Raw genomic sequence first — 21,817 nt, 5'->3', positions numbered from 1 at the left:
TGATAGGCTCTTCCCCGATTCCGACATGTTTATCCACTTTTGAAAATTTCTGCAGAAATGACCCCCATACTAGGGGAATTATTTCAACATTATACTCCCAGTTACTGACTAATTCCATCTCTGGGAAACTACCTTATGTGTGTAAATTGGAAAAGGATCTAGAGCTAGACGCATCGGAATGGAAACAAATTTGGAATAACACTAAATCAGCATCCCTGAAAGAAATAGCGGTTGAAACAAACTACAAGGTACTCACTCGATGGTACCTAGTGCCAGTCAGGATTGCGAAATACGTGCAAAATTACCCGGACCAATGTTTCAGGGGATGCACATTACCAGGGACATACTTTCACATTTGGTGGTCGTGCCCAAAAGCACTATTATTTTGGTCGGAAATTTTCCATATAATCAGTGACCTCTTCGAAAAGACAATCACCTTAGATCCCAAAATGGCATTACTAAATCTAAAACCTGACAATGTGTCACATAAGCAATTTAAACTAATTCTGCAGCTTCTTACAGCCGCGAAACAGACACTTGCGAAGGCTTGGAAATCTCCTAATTTATCACTAAATGAAGTGACAAATAGAATGAATATAGCAATGTCTCACGCCAAAATGATGGCAATTGATATGGATACGATCACCAGATTCGAGAAAATATGGAAGCCTTGGTTCACATATGTAATTCCGAATGCAATTAATAATGATGTTTTACAGCCGTGGTAGCCCAGCCAATTTAACAACCTACTGCTATGACATCAGAACTCAGATTGCTCCTGCAGACCCCCTTATCCTCAACCCTTCCCTTCTCTGCCTCCTTTTCTCCCCTTCCTCAGAAACATGTTCTTAGCCTTATAATTTTGTTTCCACAACTAAGGTTACAATGTTGAATATCGTTGAAACTCCCAACGATTGCACCAAAAGAGTATACATAAAGACATGGCCCTAGATTCATTTTAGTTCACAATGGTTAATAGAAGTAATGCAAAATGAACCTAGGTGGCCAGTTATTTAATCGATATTGTTTCTGTATACCAACTGACTGAAATAAGCTACTTTTGCAATGTACAATGACTATGTTTGTTTGTTAGAGAGTTTCTTCTTTTTGTAACTCGTTCTTTTTATTATGCTTGTACAATTCTTTATCAATTCAATAAAAATACTTTGACAAGGAAAAATGGTGATAGGGTTATTGCTCTTACTCTTTCATTCCCTGCAATACCTTATATTGTGTGGTGCAATCGCTTTTTACACATGTGTATTGTACCTATGTGCGCATTTACATCTGTTTGTGAGCACGGAGGGGCGGTGGTGCTTTATATATTTTTTTATTATATTTCAATTTTATTTACACTTTACATTTTTTTCCATTTCAATTTATTGCCACAACACCACTTACATAGTAGGAGAGGTTGAAAAAAGACACAAGTCCAACCTATGTGTGTGATTATATGTCAGTATTACCTTGTATGTTGTGGTCGTTCAGGTGCTTATCTAATAGTTTTTTGAAACCATCGATGTTCCCCACTGAGACCACCGCCTGTGGAAGGGAATTCCACATCCTTGTCACTATTACAGTAAAGAACCCTATATGTTTTTATTTTTTGTGCTATAAACAAAAATAGAGCGACAGTTTTGAAAAAAAAGAAATATTTTGAACTTTTTGCTATAATAAATATCCAATATTTTTTTTAAAAAGTATTTTTTTCTCTCAGTTTAGGCTGATATGTATTCTTCTACATATGTTTGATAAAAAAAAAAAAAAAACACAAAAGTTATAGTATCTACAAAATAGGGGATAGTTTTATGGCATTTTTATTATTATTATTATTTTTTTTACTAGTAATGGTGGCGATCTGCCATTTTTATCATGACTGTGACTTTATGGCAGACACATCAGACACTTTTGACACATTTTTGGGACCATTGTCATTTTTATAGCGTTCAGTGCTATAAAAATGCATCGATTACTGTGAAAATGACATGTGACATGGCAGTGAAGGGGTTAACCACTAGGTGGCGGTGAAGTGATTCTAACTGTTCGGGGGAGGAGCTACCAGTGACATGTCACTGATCACGGTTTCCGATCACAGGGGAACCGTAGATCAGTGACATGTCACTAGGCAGAACAGGGGAATGCCTTGTTTTACAAAAGCGGGCCGCCCGGGAACATCGAGTTCCTGGGACCCGCGAGCGCACTCACGAGGCACGCGCCTGCTGGGCAGCAAATTTAAAGGGACGTACAGGTACGCCCATTTGCCTGCCCGTGCCATTGTGTCAACGTAAAAGTGCGTGCTTTTTGAGCCCTTTTAAATATTCATGCTACATTGGCTTTTCACCAATCCGCTGGTACCATTCCAGTCAGTAGACTGTCAGTCAAGTAATTGCCAGACCATTGTTCCTAATTTTTACTGAGTTCCCCAAGTACCCTTGGATGCAAGCCCTCCAGTCCCAGTGATTTATTAATGTTAAGTTTCCCAAGTTTCCCAAGTCAAGTTCTGTCCTCTGTTAGCCATGAGCAGGGCTGGACTGAGACAAAAATTTGTCCCTGGACTTCATCCAGACCGGCCCACTTTATTTCAATAAAATTCTGCCCCCCAACCCCCCAAAAAATCACGCCCACCAAAAGGCCCCTACATCCATTATTGTATATCATGAGAGGGTGAGAGAGAGGGGAATGAGAGAGTGAGAGAGAGGGAGGGTTGAGGGAAAGGGGGTGAGAGGGGCTGGATGAGGGAGGGGGGCGAGTGTAAGAAAAAGGGAGTGAGTGTAAAAGAGGGGGTGAGTGTAGGACCCCTTTCACACTAAAGCGTTTTTCAGGCGCTTTTGGGCTAAAAATAGCGCCGGAAAAACGCCTCTGCTGCAGTCCCAGTGTAAAAGCCCCAAGTGCTTTCACACTGGGGCACTGCCAGGGCGTTAAAAAAGTCCTCCAAGCAGCATATTTGGGGTGGTGGAGGAGCGGTGTACTCCTGCCCATTGAAATGAATAGCCACCGCTGCTGAAGCGCCTGCAAAGCACTTTGGCAGCAGTGCTACACGGGCGCATTTAACCTTTAATTCAGTTGCTGGCGGGGGTTAAAAGCGCCTGCTATAAGCCGAATAGCACAGCTAAAATGACAGTAAAGTGCTGCTAAAACTAGCGGCGTTTTACCGTCAATACCCGCCCCAGTGTAAAAGCAGCCTAAGAATCAGGGAGTGAATGAGACAGAGGAGGGGGCAGAGAAACAAAGAAGGGAACGGAGAGATAGAGGAGAGCTGAGAGACAGAGAGGGGTGGGCTGAGAGATAGAGAGGGGGGGGCTGAGAGATAGAGAGGGGGGGGCTGAGAGATAGAGAGGGGGGGGGGGGCTGAGAGATAGAGGGGGGGGGCTGAGAGATAGAGAGGGGGGGGGGGGGGCTGAGAGATAGAGGGGGGGGGGCTGAGAGATAGAGAGGGGGGGCTGAGAGATAGAGGAGGGGGGGCTGAGAGATAGAGGAAGGGGGGCTGAGAGATAGAGGAGGGGGGGCTGAGAGATAGAGGAGGGGGGGCTGAGAGATAGAGGAGGGGGGCTGAGAGACACGGGGACTGAGAGACAGAGGGGGGGTCTCCGTAAAAAAAAAAAAAAAAAAAAAAAAAAAAGAAGAAACAGCCCACTGAGCCATCGGCCCACCGGGAAACTCCCGGTAGTCCCGATGGCCAGTCCATGAGGGTGCTTCCTGTAATGTGTCATGAGGATAAACACCCCCGATTCTCTCGTGAAGACTGAGGAGGAGAAGAAATTCAATACCTTCGCCATCTCCCCATCATTTGTAACCATGTCCTTACTCATTCTTTATGGGGCCAATATGGTCTGTCCTCACTTTTTTACATAATTAAATTATGGGAAATTAATTTCTTGTTTTTTTTTGCTCTCCTCTGCGATGTCTTTTGTGTTCTATCTTAGCCACCCTAATTGCACACTTACATTTCTTGTTGCATTCTTTATAAAACTTCTGAATGCTGATAATGATCCCTCAACATTTTTTTTTTTTTTTTTAAGGCCTTCTCTTTTGCTTTTATATGTATCCAGGACTTTTGTTCGCCCGTTTAAATGTGTTACCCAATGGGATGCACTGGCTAATGTCCTTATTTAATATGCTCTTATTATAGCTTGGGCAGTGAAGGGTACTCTATAAGGAGAAAATCGGGGGGCCTATAAGATCCCTGATCCTCCTCTTCCCTCCAAAGCAGCCGATCACACAGATATCTGCTTGATCGGCTGCTTTCTTGACTATACCGGCCAGGGAAGCACAGCACCAAAATTGTAAGTGACAAAATCCTCGTTGCGTCTGGCTTCATACGAGCCCTGTAAAAGTGATGGGTCGCTGTAGAGCCACTCGGATCGCTTTTATCTGAAAGCTGATCGCCATGATCAGGTAGAACTGTATGGGTAATACAGGATGTATATATTGTACATATGCTGGACGCAAAGTTTAAATATATGGCTAGATCAATATTGCTAAAATCCTGATCAGGTTTTGCTGCTATCCCAGTATTTCTAGGGAGAGACAGCTTCCCGGTTTGTCTCTAATACCACTTATACTAGGTAAAATGTGTTAAGCAATCCAAAATTTTACAGTTATCACTGTAATAGAAACACAAACGCAAAGAAAAAATCTACCAATGGAGACACCTCTTCTGGTGAAAACGCTCAGCTGGGATTTCTGCACTCTTTGTAGACTGTCTGGGTTTAGGGCCAATCATCCACAGGTAACCGCTGCATGTTTGATTACAGCTGCAAATGGCTGCAGGCTCGGTCAGCCTCCAGTTGCTTTGAATATGGCTTCCCACCCGCAGATGTTCGCAGGATACATTTTAGTGTGAAGTACTTGTCCTATGAATTCACTGTGTAATGAAGATGAACAAAGGCAGACAAGTTTGAAGTCCAGCCTGTGTGACAGCAATTGCTGCCCACATCAATACAATGGGAAAAGAAGGTAGAAGCAAAAAAGACAGGAAGTGTGTTACCAGGTAAAAATAAAAGGCATCTAAGGACAGGTAAGCTGCAATATATTCCACTTTTATTTTTGGGTTTAGATACACTTTAAAACCATATTCAAATCATGGGGCTGCAACACCAAGATGTGATCAAAACAGGCTACTGCTGATCAACAGGGAGGATACCATAGCACCTCAGATTATCATTTTAACAGCAGGCCTGAAAATCAGAAGTCTGCACCAAGTATAGTGCCATTTGAGTAATCAAAAAATGTACTGAAAAAAAAAAATTGTTAGGTAGAGCCCTATCTGGCCTCTTTTCAAAGGACATCAGAACAAGAAGAAATAGGCCACTCAGTGGCTTCCTTTATGTTTGGTTAGCTTCAGAAAGGTAATTATAACCTGGGTTTCTTGGATGCTCAGGATTAAAGTGGTTGTAAAGCCACTTGTTTAGCAACATACAATCCCCTCTATTTAATAATGATATGTGTCCCCAGTGTCTGTGCTATATAAAACAAAATTACGATTTCTACCTTGTATCAGAGCATCCCCCGCCACTCACCTGACTGCAAGGCTCTTTCCTTCCCCCCCTCCTCCTCCTGGCTGACGTCAGCTGGAATTCTCGGCCCCTCCCGCTGTAGCTGTCTGACTGGGAGAGGAGAGAGTCGAGCAGTCACGTGAGTGCCAGGAGACGATCTGATATAAGGTAGAAATCATCATATTTTTTAATGTAGCACAGACAATGGGGCACATATTGTAATTAAACAGAGGGGATTGTATGATTATGTAACAATTATGATAGCAGCAGAAGGGAAAGGAGCGGGGAGCAGACAGAGTTGACGGGCAGGGGGGGGGGGGGGGGGGGGGGAGGACAGAAGCGAGCTATGGATGACAGAGGCACGTAAACTGACATGCTGTCAGGGCTCAGCAGTGGTCAGTTTACAGGGGGGAGGGCAGAACTAGGCAGATATTTCAGGTGATACAGGGGGGCAAATTAGACAGCACAAGCACTGTGCTCTTATGTATGCTTAAGGGAACAGGTTCAATATATATATATATATATATAATTACACACACACACACAGTACAGACCAAAAGTTTGGACACACCTTCTCATTCAAAAGAGTTTTCTTTATTTTCATGACTATGAAAATTGTAGATTCACACTGAAGGCATCAAAACTATGAATTCACACATGTGGAATTATACATAACAAAAAAGTGTGAAACAACTGAAAATATATTTCATATTCTAGGTTCTTCAAAGTAGCCACCTTTTGCAGCAGACACATCTCTAGAACTGTTAGAGGAGACTGTGTGAATCAGGCCTTCATGGTAGAATATCTGCTAGGAAACCACTGCTAAAGAAAGGCAACAAGCAGAAGAGACTTGTTTGGGCTAAAGAACACAAGGAATGGACATTAGACCAGTGGAAATCTGTGCTTTGGTCTGATGAGTCCAAACTTGAGATCTTTGGTTCCAACCCCCGTGTCTTTGTGCGACGCAGAAAAGGTGAACGGATGGACTCTACATGCCTGGTTCCCACCGTGAAGCATGGAGGAGGAGGTGTGATGGTGTGGGGGTGCTTTGCTGGTGACACTGTTGAGGATTTATTCAAAATTGAAGGCATACTGAACCAGCATGGCTACCACAGCATCTTGCAGCCGCATGCTATTCCATCCGGTTTGCGTTTAGTTGGACCATCATTTATTTTTCAACAGGACAATGACCCCAAGCACACCTCCAGGCTGTGTAAGGGCTATTTGACCAAGAAGGAGAGTGATGGGGTGCTGCGCCAGGTGACTACCTCTTGAAGCTCATCAAGAGAATGCCAAGAGTGTGCCAAGCAGTAATCAAAGCAAAAGGTGGCTACTTTAAAGAACCTAGAATATGAAATATATTTTCAGTTGTTTCACACTTTTTTGTTATGTAGAATTCCACATGTGTTAATTCATACTTTTGATGCCTTCAGTGTGAATCTACAATTTTCATAGTCATGAAAATAAAGAAAAATCTTTGAATGAGAAGGTGTGTCCAAACTTTTGGTCTGTAATTATATATATATATATATATATATATATATATATATATATATATATATATATATATATATATATATATATATATATATATATATATATATATATATATATATATATATATATATATATATATATATATATATATATATATATATATACACACACCGTATTTTCCGGCATATAAGACGACTTTCTAACCCCTTAAAATCTTCTTAAAAGTCGGGGGGGTCGTCTTATACGCCGGTAAGCTAACATCTTACCTTACCAGAATCGCGGCCGTACGATTTTTCAAAAGCCGCGCCTCCGACGTCTTCTGTTCCGTGATAGGCGGAAACAATCAGCTTCCCAGGAGGCACTGTGTTCAGTGTCCGCCTATCACGGAGGGCCTCTCGTCCTGTGTTTAGTGTCCGCCTATCACGGAGGCCCTCTCGTCCTCGGACGAGAGGGCCTCCGTGATAGGCGAACACTGAACACAGTGCCTCCTGGGAAGCTGAATGTTCCGCCTATCACGGAACAGAAGACGTCGGAGGCGCGGCTTTTGAAAAATCGTATGGCCGCGATTCTGGTAAGGTAAGATGTTAGACCATCCAGGCTTTGAAGAAGGGGGTACGCCCCAGAAGCGCGTCAGCCGTTCAGATGTCTGAAGTTCCACTGGCAGGTGTCGCGAGGCCCAGTCCAGTTGTCTGAAAAGCGGATATTTAAGATTGTCTTGTGAGTAGGACCATTGCTTTTTATTCTGTTTTAATTAAAATTTTAAGTGGTAATGCACAAGGTCGGTGCGCCCTCCTTTTCTTTTTTGTTTCGTTTTAGCCATATGAACACCCTTTGTTCTGTGGAGGGCTGCAAGACTCCTGATTTTTGCCGTTAGACTACACTGCTGTACCCGGTTTGGCGAAACACCAGAGCGCAGGAGATTTTGTGTTTTTAAGATGTTAGGTTACACGGCCGCGATTTGCATGGGATAAGGTAAGGGCCAGTCTGGTCATGTAATGGGGCACAGTCTGGTCATGTAATGGGGCACAGTCTGGCCATGTAATGGGGCACAGTCTGGCCATGTAATGGGGCACAGTCTGGCCATGTAATGGGGCACAGTCTGGCCATGTAATGGTGGCACCGTGAGGCGAGGCATGACTAGTAGGAAAGGGGGTAGTCTTATACGGTGAGTATATCCCAAAACCAACATTTTGGCTGGAAAATTAGGGGGTCGTCTTATACGCCGGAAAATACGGTATATCTTTTTTTTTTTTTTAGAGTAACAAATGCTTTAATACAAATGTAGATCCCAGCCAATTTGAGGATCACCCTATCACGCTCTCAGTCTTTGATACACACTAAGATGTATAACAAAGCATCTTTGCAAAAAAACTACTGCATAAATCCCAAATAGGGAAACCGATAATGAAAAAGTTAGCATGGATTAGTATCTGTAATTTTTTATTAGAAAATCTGATCGTCTGTAGCAATTCCGACGCACAAAATTCCGACGCATGCTTGGAAACAATTCAACGCATGTTTCATTTTCTCGGCTCGTCATAGTGTTGTACGTCCCCGCGTTCTTGATGGTCAAAAGTTCAGAGAACTTGTGTGACCGTGTGTATGCAAGCCAAGCTTTAGCGGAATTTCGTCGGAAAAAACATCCAAGGTTTGTCCGACGGAAAATCCAATCGTGTCTACGGGGCATAACATGTTTGATTGTCCCTAAACCATTCAAAAGATTCAAATATGTTTCTTTTAAAACCATGACAACACCCTCGGCATTATGCATTTTTTTTCTAGGTTTGTGTACAGAAATTACCCCCAGGGATTTCATTCACTACATATGTGATTGCCTTACCTTTTCTCTTTTTCACACACCCCTAGCAGCAAGCGTTTCCTTTTTTGTAAGGTATTTTCATACTAAAATTAATATGAGGGGCTGAAGCATTTATATTATAACAATGAGAGATTGTGTGGAAACATTGAAGGTAGTCACTTATCAATATTCACAGAACAAAAATATTCACAGCAAAAAGGCTGCTGCAATTATATAAGATTATAACAAAATTATATTAAAGTGGAGTTCCACCGAAATAAATAAATAAAATCAGCAGCTACAAATACTGCAGCTGCTGACTTTTAATATTAGGACACTAAAGCAGGCCATACACGGTCGAATTTCGAACAGATTTTTTTTACAAAATCAAAAAGTTTTTTTTGTGATCCAATGATGCCACCATTGATTTTCGAAATTCGCCCGACAAAACCTTCATGTTGCCGGGAATATTCTTTTCTTGCACATGCACATTTTTTTTTCTATTACATTTGTCGCACGATTCTCCCATCAATGATCAGAAAATCGTGAATTTTTCAAAAAATTTCCAACATGTCGGATTTCTCAAATTTGTTTGCCGCACGAAAATGGGCTGTTGCTGCAGCCCACCAACGGTGCGAAATTCGTACGAAAATTCTTTGATACGATTTTAAAAAAAAAACTCTTTCGAAATTCGAACCGTGTATGGCCGCCTTTACCTGTAGCGGACTCCCGCAATGTCCTCACCGGAAGCCCATAAGTCTTTCGGCTCACGGGTGCAGGCACCGGCATCTTCAGTAAGGGAATCAGGAAGTGAAGCCTTGCGGCTTCACAACCTGGTTCCATACTGCACATGCGCAATTCGCGCTGCACGTCCTCACTGGTCCCTGCTGTCTTCTGGGACCTGCGTGTCTCCCAGAAGACAGCAGGGGAGGGGGGATGTCGGAGGGGCCAGTCATGGCATAGATTGCTGCAGAAACTGCGGCGATCTATCGCTGGAAGTGGGAGCAAATACCTAGATTAGACAGGTATCTCCTTCTCCCTCCCCCTGAAAGGTGCCAAATGTGACTCTGTAAGGGGGGGGGGGGGTTTTGACTGGAGAAGAAGAAGTTACATTTTTGGGTGGAACTCCGCTTTACATAGGGGTTTTTGAGGTGTCAATGTGTCATACATCATACAATAAAATATAATCATAATTTTTCTTTAAAATTCATAAATCCTTCTTGAAACGTGTGCAGCAAACATCACCAATATCAACACATATAATGCCATCTACCCATATTGTGAGCCATTTTGCTATTCCTCACAAAACCTATATGGACCTATATAGGTTTTAACACATGCTAAACAGGTAAGCATCTTTGTGATTATGTATGATGTACATAAAGGCCCCTCCCTTATAGATATCTAATAGATATTTTTACAATAAGCTTTCATTCACATGGGCTCATAGACCTGTATTTCAGTGCAAAGGGTTATGTTTATGCACCCAGGGGCTTAGGCAAATGATAGGCATAGGGAGGGGGCACACAATTTACACAAAAAAGGGGGAAAAACAACAATTAAAAAACACAATTCGTGTAGAGGAGGGCTGGAGAGATGGAACCTTGTGTAGAGGGTCAAGATCCACTTTAAACTTAGGCCCCTTTCAGACTGGGGCGGGAGCTGCGGTGGCGGTATAACGCCGCTAAAAATAGCGGCGCTATACCGCCGGAATTGCCGCGGGTATCAGCCGCTAGCGGTGCGGTATTAACCCCCGCTAGCGGCCGATAAAGAGTTAATACCGCCCGCAATGCGCCTCTATAGAGGCGCATTGCGGGCGGTATTGCCGCGGTTCCCATTGTTTTCAATGGGAAGGAGCGGTGAAGGAGCGGTATACATTCCGCTCCTCTCACCGCTCCAAAGATGCTGCTGACAGGAGATTTTTTTCAGGCGGGATAGCAGCGCTATTTTTAGCGCTTTACCGCCTGAAAAACTCCTCAATGTGAAAGGGGCCTTAAGGTACAGAGTCTGACGGGCAGCACCACCTGTCAAACTCGCCAACTGAGTTCAATGGGATTGCACCACAACTACATACCAAAAGCTTGGTTCAGGGTTGGGATGAGATTTTCAACTACGAAAATCCCTTGGGATTAGTAAAAAAAAAGTACCACAACATTCAGGAGGATGGCAGGATCACCTCCTGAATGCCTGCCAACCACTGCTATCCTGCCCTTTGAAAAGCAATCCACTGCAGATAGCTTTTTAGAGGATGGTAAGTACTGCTGCCAATGTGAAGGAAGTCTAACAGTGTATGGCCAACTTAACAGCAGCACAACAAGAACAGACCCTGGCATAACAGTGCAAACAAGCAGAACTGAATCTGCATCATGTCCCCAAAAGAGTTTGCAACCTCCTAGTCTGCTCCATCAATACATGGCTGTGCTCCAGAAATTGTGAACTGCACTTAGTGTACAAATATATTATTGCCAGCAGGAAGGGAAATATTTTTTTCTTTGACTGAACAGATATGCAAATTCTCTATTGCTATAAAACTCTACCTGCTAACATGTTTTCATGTTTGTTTGTAAATGTTAAGTTTAGCTCCCGCTTTAAGGTCAGATTATGCAGAAAAATATACAATTCTTACAAGACATTCCAGAGCAATGACTCTAGATTGAAACAATGCCCACAAAGAAGTATGCATGATGAGGAATACAAAGCCTACATTGTTTTCAGAACACGCATTTTTTTTTTTTTAAGAGTCAAATTAAGCTGCATTTTAATGCATTTGTGCAACTTTCATATTGTAATGTTGCATTATAATGGATCCTGTGTGTGGGGGGGAAAAAATGATTGTAAGACAATGGAGTAAACAGAACTTTACAAGAAGTTGTTCTGTAATGGGCCCAAGAATGCATTATTAGGGCAAATTACAGCATGTTTTTTGGCAAGTGATCATTTTGCTGAAAAAAAAAAACACAACTTATTAATACATTTGAGAATGCCTACATAAACTTGTTCAAAAGTACTTCATAAATTCGTTAGCTTGCAACATTCGACTTTTGAATCAATTTAATTTCCACAACAAAAACCATATACAGTGGTATCTTGGATTACGAGCACAATTCGTTCCAGAAGAATGCTTGTAATCCAAAGCACTCATATATCAAAGCGAGTTTCCCCATAGGAAATAATGGAGACTCAGATAATCCGTTCCAGTGGCACTGCTAGTGTATGCAGTACTGCATGTAACCAGGAGGTGGGGGGGGGGGGCCTGGAGACATTTCAGAAACCCTTGGAGAGCACTCAGAGACACTCGGGAACAAAGTGTTTCCGAGTGGCTCCGAACAGCGCCGAGTGTCATCGGTGCCCCGCACCTCTGGCCAAATGCGGAACTGCACACCCAAGAGGATAAAATCCTGCTCATTTTGAAAGACAACGCTCGCAAACCGAGTCAGGATTTAAAAAAACAGTAGCTCATAATGCGAGACGCTCGTAAACCGCGTTACTCGCAAGCTGAGGTATTACTGTACACTGTTCTGTGTAAAACTAGGTAAAATTTTCCATCCTTCTCCTTTGAATTTTCTCGTCACTACAGTCAATTTGACCCCACCGACGATTAGAAAGAGGAAGGTTCCAAAAGGGAAAATGTTCTACTGGTGGATGGGCAGCTTTACTGTTGTTATGACAACTATATACTACGCAAAGTAAACAATGTTAAAACCTTTCATACAAGCCACAAAAATTGCACTATATATACTACCAGCAACAGGTCGAGAGAAGGCAGGCATGCAAAATACATGTTACAGCACGATGAGCAAAACATGCTTTCTATGTCAGGGTTTCTCTCACATACAGTGAAATGCCTGGCCTACGCATAACAAGTTTATTGTGGTTTCATTTACTCAACATTTCTGTCTTCTGTGTGTGTTTAAATATAAATTGTTAACAATATGTGGGTATGCAAGTTTAAATGTTATATGTTCGGGCCCACAGCGCACAGGCCTCATTCACACTTGCACTGGGTTTGTGTGTGTTTAGAGGGCTTTTCTATACCCATATACAGTTAATGAGCTTAATTATTTTTTAATAGTGTCATTAACATTGTGCATTCACCTACATTTAAGTGCAGTCAGTTTAGCTGCTGAGTTTAGTGCAAACAGAATTCTGTGTGTTCAGAATCCACTAACACTCTAGACCAGGGGTGTCAAACTGGCGGCCCTCCAGCTGTTGCAAAACTACAAGTCCCATGAGGCATTGCAAGGCTAACAGTTACAAGCATGACTCCCACAGGCAGAGGCATGATGGGACTTGTAGTTTCGGAACAGCTGGAGGGCCGCCAGTTTGACACCCCTGCTCTAGACGCAGCTAAATGTACGTAAACATGAATAAATGTGAATAAACCTGCTTTCAATTAGAAACATTTAAACCCAGGGAAAAGTGATCTGGGGGGCATATATGTCGATTATACTCCCAGATTACTGCTCCTGTGTTTAGAAAAGCTAAATGCAGGAGCTTTAGGCTGCATTCACACCTTAGCGCGGCGTTTTGTACTGCGATTTGCCGCGACAAATTGCATCGTTTTGTACCGCGATTTGCCGCGACAAAACGCAGCGTTTTTAACCCAATGTTTTTTACAGGTCATTGTCGGCTAGGCCGAATGCTGAAGCCGCCTGAATAGGCGCGACAAAAAAGGGTCCGGGACTTTTTTGAGCTTCACGCGTTTCGGCGTTCGGCATGGAGATGTGAACCATCTCCATAGAGATTAATGTTATTTCTCCCCTCCAGCGTATCTGAGCGTCACGCTTCAGGCGTTTTGTCGCTCAGGTGTGAATGGAGCCTAAGTGTGAATGAGTTTTAACGCTGCATTAATGCCTGAGAACAACAATTCTCAGGTGTGTTTGTTTTTTGTTTTTGTAGCATTTTTGCTCATATACAAGTGTATTTCAAGCATTTTACACATGTTCAAGTCTCACTTGTTTTTGATTACGCCAATAAGCACTAGTGGGAGACCAGTTCTTACAGGACTAAAATCGCCCCAAAAAACATGCAATCTGCACGTTTGCAGGAATTCCTATTCGAGTCTATGGGGCCAAAAACAAACAATTCTGCCTCTAAAGCAGCTCAAAGTTCTATAGTTAGACGGGATGAAAAAAAAAAAGGAGAAAAAAAAAAAAAAAAGACACAAGTCCATCTAGTTCAACCAGTTCAAGCTCACGTACCATTTGGAGCGTCAGGCGTCTGAGCACTCATATGCGAACAGCCACCATTGAAAAATACAGTATTTTCACTGCTGGGTGTCTTGTAGCTTGAAGCTCAAAAGCACTCCGTTGTGAAAATTAAAAGCCAAACTCCAGCTTTACTTTCAAGTTCATTTGGGCCAAGACCGCACAAGCAAACAATTTTCTCCACTCACGAATAGATTTTCCGTCTGAAAAACTGCGATGAGAGCTTTTTGTCGGGAATCCCGGCCGTGTGTATGCTCCATCGCAGTTTTTCAGATGGAAAAAACTACCAAATAAAAATAAAATAAAAGAGCAGGATCTTTTTTCCCCCCGTCAGAAAAAAATCCTAGCGAGAAAACCATTCTGTATGCTTTTTCGAGGGGAAAACGCACATGGTCGGAAGCATAGAACTTATTTTGTCGGCTCATCGTAGTCTTTTACGTCACCGCGTTCTTGGCAGTCAAAAGTTCACTGAACTTTTGTGTGACCGTGTGTATGCAAGGCAGGCTTTAGAGGAATTCCGTCAGGAAAATCATTGTTTTTTTATCCGACGGGAAAACCGGTCGTGTGTACGGGGCATAACAGGTGCACCTGCTGCGCTGTATAAACTGTATGTAGCCATAGATACATATTAGGGCTGGGAAAAAAAAAATCTATTTGATTTACAAAAATCGATTTGGTAGGTCAAATCGATTCCTATTTAAAAAAAAATTGATTTGTTAGATATTTTTTTTTCCCCAGGACCGGCGCTGACATGCCCGCAGCTCCTCAGGATCGGCGCTGACACGCCCACAGCTCCTCAGGACCGGCGCTGTGTCCATTAAAAAAAAAAAAAAACTAGATTTGAATCGTAAATCAAGTTTTTTTTATACATACATACATACATACATATAAAAAAATCGCCCAGCTCTAATACATATACAGCACTTGTTACTGCTATAGGACACAAACATCCAATGCCACACCTGGAAAAAAAATCTAATCAGGCTGAGCGGTGCACAACCATTCATAGGCAGCTTTGTATTCTCTAAATCAGAGGTCTTCTAAAGAAAGGGTCTGACTTCATGCACAGTGGGAGTAAGCAATGCAATGCCGAAAATAATGTGTCACTGGGGCAATAGTGCCCCATTTTCGTTGTCAGTGGAGGGAATTATACCCCATTGTTGGTGTGAGTGGACGGAATTATACCCCATTGTTGGTGTGAGTGAAGGAACAGTGCCTCAAGGGCCAGATAAAGGCACGCAAAGGGCTGCATCCAGCCACAGGGCTAGAGTTTGGAAACCACTACTCTAAATGAATACAAAGCTTCCTTCAATTGGCTGAGGCAGAGATCTGGACCTCATCCACCCACCACGTAAAATGGGAAGTTTGCGTCCCATAACTGCAACAAAGTGCTGGATACTGTATGTAGCTGAAGCTACATACAGTTTACACAGCGCGCCTAGCTGGCACTCTGGTTAGTGTAAGTAAGAGTTAAAGTGAAGCTGGAGAGCAGCTTTAATCCTGTATGACCAACCTCTTCCCTTCTATATTCACAATTCTGTATTATCAACAATTCTATCTACTGTCTGTAAAGATCCAGATACACCACGTCTATGGCCTTCCTTTATCTAGATGGCAACTCACCTTCTCATAGAAGGTTAATAGATTGGGTTTGGCAAGAACGATTCTTCATAAATCCTTGCCGATTACTGCTATTAATACCGTTCTCATTATTAAAATCTTATATATAGTTCGTTATCATCCCCTCCAAGAGCTTGCATACTATTGATGTTAGGCTAACTGGTCTAATTCCCAGGGATGTATTTTGGGCCCTTTTTAAATATTGGTGCTAAATTGGCTTTTCTCCAATCAGCTGGTACCATTCCAGTCAGTAGACCGTCAGTGAAAATTTGGAACAATGGTCTGGCAACCGTCAGATGCAAACTGTCTGGTCCCGGGGATTTATTAAGTTTCCCAAGTCTAATTTTAACTTTAACTCTGTCCCGTGTTAACCATGGAGGTGCTTCCTGTGATGAGTCTAACCCTGACTGAGCTATCCTGCCAGGAAGCTATCAAAGCTGCCAGCCAATCATAGGCGGCATGAATTCATGTGGCTGTGGAGTGGAGAATGCCGCCTGATTGGCTGTCAGCTTTGACAGCATCCTGGCAGGTTAGGACTCTTGTTCAAACACACAATGCAACTCTTCTAAACACCTTCCTCCTAGTAGGAGGTGTTAAAAGCGCTTGTAAAATCCGCTCTTTAGCCCTGGTTCACACTGGGCTGCGGGAGTGAAGCCGTGCGAGTTCAGCTGAACTCGCACGATTTCACTCCCGCCTGCAGTCCCGATTTCGGCCGCGATTTAAGAGACATCTGTGCAGGTTTCTGCACAGATGTCTATGTAAATCGCGGCCCGAAATCGCAAAAAGTAGTACAATAACTACTTTTTGAAATCGGTGCAGCGCCGCAGATGCGGCGTCGCACCGATTAGGACGGCGCCATTGCCGACAATTGGCGGCATTTGAGATGCGATTTCACATGTGAAATCGCATCTCAAATCGAATGAAATCGCACCCAGTGTGAACCTGGGCTAAATCTGCATTATTTTCACATGTATTTAGGCAAGTTCAGGCACATGAAGCATTTTGGCATTCATTTATTTCATTGGCCAGAATATCAATTTATTCTGGGCACTGAAATGAATGAACGCTAAAGCGCTAAACATGCCTAGTGCTCAAGTGCACTAGGCATTTTTGTGGCAAAACGCTCCTCTCCTGAATGCACTGGCCCTGGGTTTCTTTCTGCCTCTAAAACACATGTGTATGCGCACCTAGGCTAATACGTGTTTAGAGGCAGAAAAAATGAAAATTCAAATCGCCCTTAAAACCAGATTTTTTTACACCTAGCTAGCAAGAGGCCGTACGCTGACTGGTGACACTGGGACTGGTGTGGTGGTGATCAGGAACACTGTTGCTGGCTGACTGTGGTGACACTGGTATGACAGCAACCAGGAACACCGTTGCTGGCTGACTGTGGTGACACTGGTATGACAGCAACCAGGAACACCGTTGCTGGCTGACTGTGGTGACACTGGCACTGGTATGACAGCAACCAGGAACACCGTTGCTGGCTGACTGTGGTGACACTGGCACTGGTATGACAGCAATAAGGAATACTTTTGCTGGCTGATTGTGGTGACACTGGTATGACAACGATCAGTAACACTGGTCTCTGGCTGACTGTGATGACACTGGCATGACAGCGATCAGGAACACTGTTGCTGGCTAACTGTGGTGACATTGGTGTGGTGGTGATTGGGAATACTGTTGTTGGCTGACTGTGGTGACACTGTCATGACAGCAATCAGGATTACTGTTGGTGGCTGACTGTTGCGACACTGGCACTGGTATAACAGCAACCAGGAACACTGGCACTGGTATGACAGCGATCACGAACATTAATTTCTGGCTGACTGTGGTGACACTGGTATGACAACAATTTAGGAACACTGTTGCTGGCTGACTGTGGTGACACTGGCACAGGCTGACATCAGGAACACTGTTGCTGGCTGACTGTGGTGACACTGGCACTGGTATGACAGCAATCAGGAACACTGGCATGACAGCAATCAGGAACACTGGTTTCTGGCTGACTGTGGTGACACTGGCATGACAGCGATCAGGGACACTTGTTGCTGGCTGACTGTGGTGACACTGGTGTGGAGGTGATCAGGAATACTGTTGCTGGCTGACTGTGGTGATACTGGCACTGGTATGACAGCAATCAGAAACACTGGTTTCTGTCTGACTGTGGTGACACTGGTATTACAGCAATCAGGAACACTGTTGCTGGCTGACTGTGACACTGGCACGACAGCAAGCAGGGGCACTTGTTGCTGGCTGACTGTAGTGGTGATCAGGAACACTGTTGCTGGCTGACTATGGTGACACTGGCACTGGTATAACAGCAATCAGGAACAGTGTTGCGGACTGTGGTGACACTGGCACTGGTATGAAAGCAATCCGGAAGACTGTTGCTGACTGTGGTGAGCCTGGCACTGGTATGACAGCAATCCGGAACACTGTTGCTGGCTGACATCAGGAACACTGTTGGCTGACTGTGGCTACACTGGCACGACAGCGATCATAAACACTCCCAAGCTAAATTCCTGGTATGAACTATGCCCACTAGATAACATAGATTTTGGTCTTCATGCGCAGTGGGAATGCATTCAAAAACCCATCCTACTTCATCCGGTGTAAATGGGCCCATAGGCCTCGTTTACACTTGCGTTTGGAGCGGGTGCTAAAAATGTGTGGTTGAACCACATTTTTACCACCTCCCCGCTTAAGCTGCAAAGCCAAAGATGGGATTGTACATATGCAAAAATTCTAACCTGTCACATTCGGCAGACAAGCACTGCTTGCCTAACACAACAGGAGATCATTTTCATGTATGTATGTATGTATGCATGCATGCATGTATGTATGTGCTGAACTCATTTCAGAAACTCATCTTTACAAAACCTTCAGATACCAGAGAGCCATAGAAATTAAGAAATAAAAAGTGTTGATGGCAGAAAGGCAATACCAGCGTATACGGTGGAGTACGTACAATACCAGCGTATACGGTGGGGTACGTACAATACCAGCGTATACGGTGGGGTACGTACAATACCAGCGTATACGGTGGGGTACGTACAATACCAGCGTATACGGTGGGGTACGTACAATACCAGCGTATACGGTGGGGTACGTACAATACCAGCGTATGCGGTGGGGTGCGTACAATACCAGCGTATAAGGTGGAGTGCGTACAATACCAGCGTATAAGGTGGAGTGCGTACAATACCAGCGTATAAGGTGGAGTGCGTACAATACCAGCGTATAAGGTGGAGTGCGTACAATACCAGCGTATAAGGTGGAGTGCGTACAATACCAGCGTATACGGTGGAGTGCGTACAATACCAGCGTATACGGTGGAGTGCGTACAATACCAGCGTATAAGGTGGAGTGCGTACAATACCAGCGTATAAGGTGGAGTGCGTACAATACCAGCGTATAAGGTGGAGTGCGTACAATACCAGCGTATAAGGTGGAGTGCGTACAATACCAGCGTATAAGGTGGAGTGCGTACAATACCAGCGTATAAGGTGGAGTGCGTACAATACCAGCGTATAAGGTGGAGTGCGTACAATACCAGCGTATAAGGTGGAGTGCGTACAATACCAGCGTATACGGTGGAGTGCGTACAATACCAGCGTATACGGTGGAGTGCGTACAATACCAGCGTATACGGTGGAGTGCGTACAATACCAGCGTATAAGGTGGAGTGCGTACAATACCAGCGTATAAGGTGGAGTGCGTACAATACCAGCGTATAAGGTGGAGTGCGTACAATACCAGCGTATAAGGTGGAGTGCGTACAATACCAGCGTATACGGTGGAGTGCGTACAATACCAGCGTATACGGTGGAGTGCGTAAAATACCAGCGTATAAGGTGGAGTGCGTACAATACCAGCGTATAAGGTGGAGTGCGTACAATACCAGCGTATAAGGTGGAGTGCGTACAATACCAGCGTATAAGGTGGAGTGCGTACAATACCAGCGTATACGGTGGAGTGCGTACAATACCAGCGTATACAGTGGAGTGCGTACAATACCAGCGTATACGGTGGAGTGCATACAATACCAGCGTATACGGTGGAGTGCGTACAATACCAGCGTATAAGGTGGAGTGCGTACAATACCAGCGTATACGGTGGAGTGCGTACAATACCAGCGTATAAGGTGGAGTGCGTACAATACCAGCGTATACGGTGGAGTGCGTACAATACCAGCGTATACGGTGGAGTGCGTACAATACCAGCGTATACGGTGGAGTGCGTACAATACCAGCGTATACGGTGGAGTGCGTACAATACCAGCGTATACGATGGAGTGCGTATACGGTGGAGTACGTACAATACCAGCGTATACGATGGAGTGCGTATACGGTGGAGTACGTACAATACCAGCGTATACGGTGGAGTACGTACAATACTTGTATACACACGGAGTTCCTTCTCATAGACTATAATGAGGTTGTGTGGAGTACAGAGTATGGGGTATGTAGGACCAATGCCTGGAATCCAATGTCTGTGCCTCCCATAGACTGTAATGTGTAGGACACATCCATAGAATGTACACTGAGCTCCTTGTAATGTCTGTGCCTCCCATAGACTGTAATGTGTAGGACAGGCCCCTCTCCACCCAGCTCCTTCCAGACAAGAACTGCGCCCACCGCCACCCCACCCTCCCAACCCTGAGGCGCCCGGTGCCACCACACGGCTCTCCTACCTGAGCTGCGGCGGCGGCCGGGGAAGTCGGGGATCCCACCAGGCAGAAAGCCACGCCATTCATTTGGTGGTGGGGCCGGGAATCCCTGGCAATGGCCGGACCCTTCCTTCCCTCCTGTGTCTCTCAGGCTTTCAGTGTGCAAGTCTCTCCCTCCTCACAGGATGACAGAGGATCTCCCCTCCCCCTCCTGCTGATGGAGGCGAGGGGGTTATACAGGGCAGAGCTGCTGCGGGGAGGGAGCTGAGCTGTCACTCTGAGGGACACACCGAGAACACAGGAGAGATGGAGACATGGACGACATCGCAACTGGACAGGGATAAAAGTGAACCCAAAAAATTGTACGGGCGGGAGACGCTGACTGACATGGAGGTTCGTCCCTCAGCAGCTGGCCAATATTCTCAATGTTTTATAGCCCGAAAAGTCCCGACACTGCGCATGCGTGGATGTAGTGGTAATAGTCACTCATGTAGATGAAGCAACAGGATAACCATGGCCATGATTAGCTCTCAGGCACACGGGGCGTCAATAACGCTTTTGACTTTTTGTTTTCTGCCACTTATTAAAACATCTCGTATTAGAGTATTAGCTGCTGGGCATAAAAACTGCCTAAATGCACGTTAATGCTAAGTGCATTTCGCACTTGAGCATCATTCCTTTTAATAGCCAGAATATATTAATATTCTATTCTAATCTCTTGTAGCCAAAGCAAAAGAGGCTATAGACGCAATGGTGATGCTGCTTTTTTCTTGCTAAAAACCTGCCGTTGAACCACGTCTTTACTACCTTACCCCCCAACTGCTCGCCTTAAGCTGCAAGGGCAGCAGACAGGGGTGTACACATACTACAACGCTTTGCATCACAGCGCAGCAAAAGTTACCTCCCCTGTCACATTCGGCAAACACTACTGCGTGAAACGCAACCCATTCAACTGAAATTGAGTGCATGCGGTTGTGACGCGATGGTTTGGGTTTTTAGGGGTGAGAGAAATGTTGGCGGTCAGGCCTAAAGCTGTGTAAGTAGTCCCACAATTTCTGATGGCTGCTCTGTGAGGAGGTGACATATCGCAGCAAAAATTATACCCCCTGTCGTGTTCAGCAGGCAGTACTGCCACCAAACACAATTTGTTTATGTCATGGGTGCCCAACCAGTGGCCTGCAGAGCCCTCTGGTGTGGCCCGTAAACCTCTTGCTCTGGGATGGTGGATTGGCAAGCCCAGATTGTGGGTTGTTGACACACCATCCCAGAGCAAGAGTGTTGTGAATGAACCAGGCGGTAGAGGAAGCAAGTGGCTGCGGAGCAGAGTCGCATAAGCCGATGATTGTTGTGTAGCGCCTGTGTACTTTCAAGTATCGGTGCTATTCTAAATTTAAAGGGGGATGAGAGAGTTAGTTAGCTCTCATCCAGTTGATTTGTTCAAATTGGGTCTCTGCTTTAGCTGGGCTGTACTGTGGGCTCATTCTGTTGTTGCAGGGGTGTTATACCACCCCGGAGCGACAGGTGGCGC

The 21,817-nt window shown here is 44.4% G+C and overlaps 1 protein-coding gene across 2 annotated transcripts in view; it reads right to left on the bottom strand.

The window, feature by feature from the left end:
- The window catches only part of ARHGAP23 (Rho GTPase activating protein 23), a 259,682-nt gene extending 238,981 nt beyond the window's left edge, over positions 1 to 20,701 (bottom strand). For both annotated transcript variants that reach the window (XM_040329852.1, XM_040329853.1), the window contains exon 1: positions 20,314 to 20,701. In XM_040329852.1, the coding sequence (XP_040185786.1) occupies positions 20,314 to 20,376 (63 nt within the window). In that variant the 5' untranslated portion in view covers positions 20,377 to 20,701. The remainder of the gene's footprint in view (positions 1 to 20,313) is intronic.
- Positions 20,702 to 21,817: the final 1,116 nt, after the last annotated feature.

The sequence above is a fragment of the Rana temporaria genome, chromosome 12 (assembly GCF_905171775.1).
Source record: "Rana temporaria chromosome 12, aRanTem1.1, whole genome shotgun sequence".
In the NCBI taxonomy this organism is placed as follows: domain Eukaryota; kingdom Metazoa; phylum Chordata; class Amphibia; order Anura; family Ranidae; genus Rana; species Rana temporaria.
Note: the sequence above shows the minus strand (reverse complement) of the source record. Positions and strands in the feature narration are given on the sequence as shown.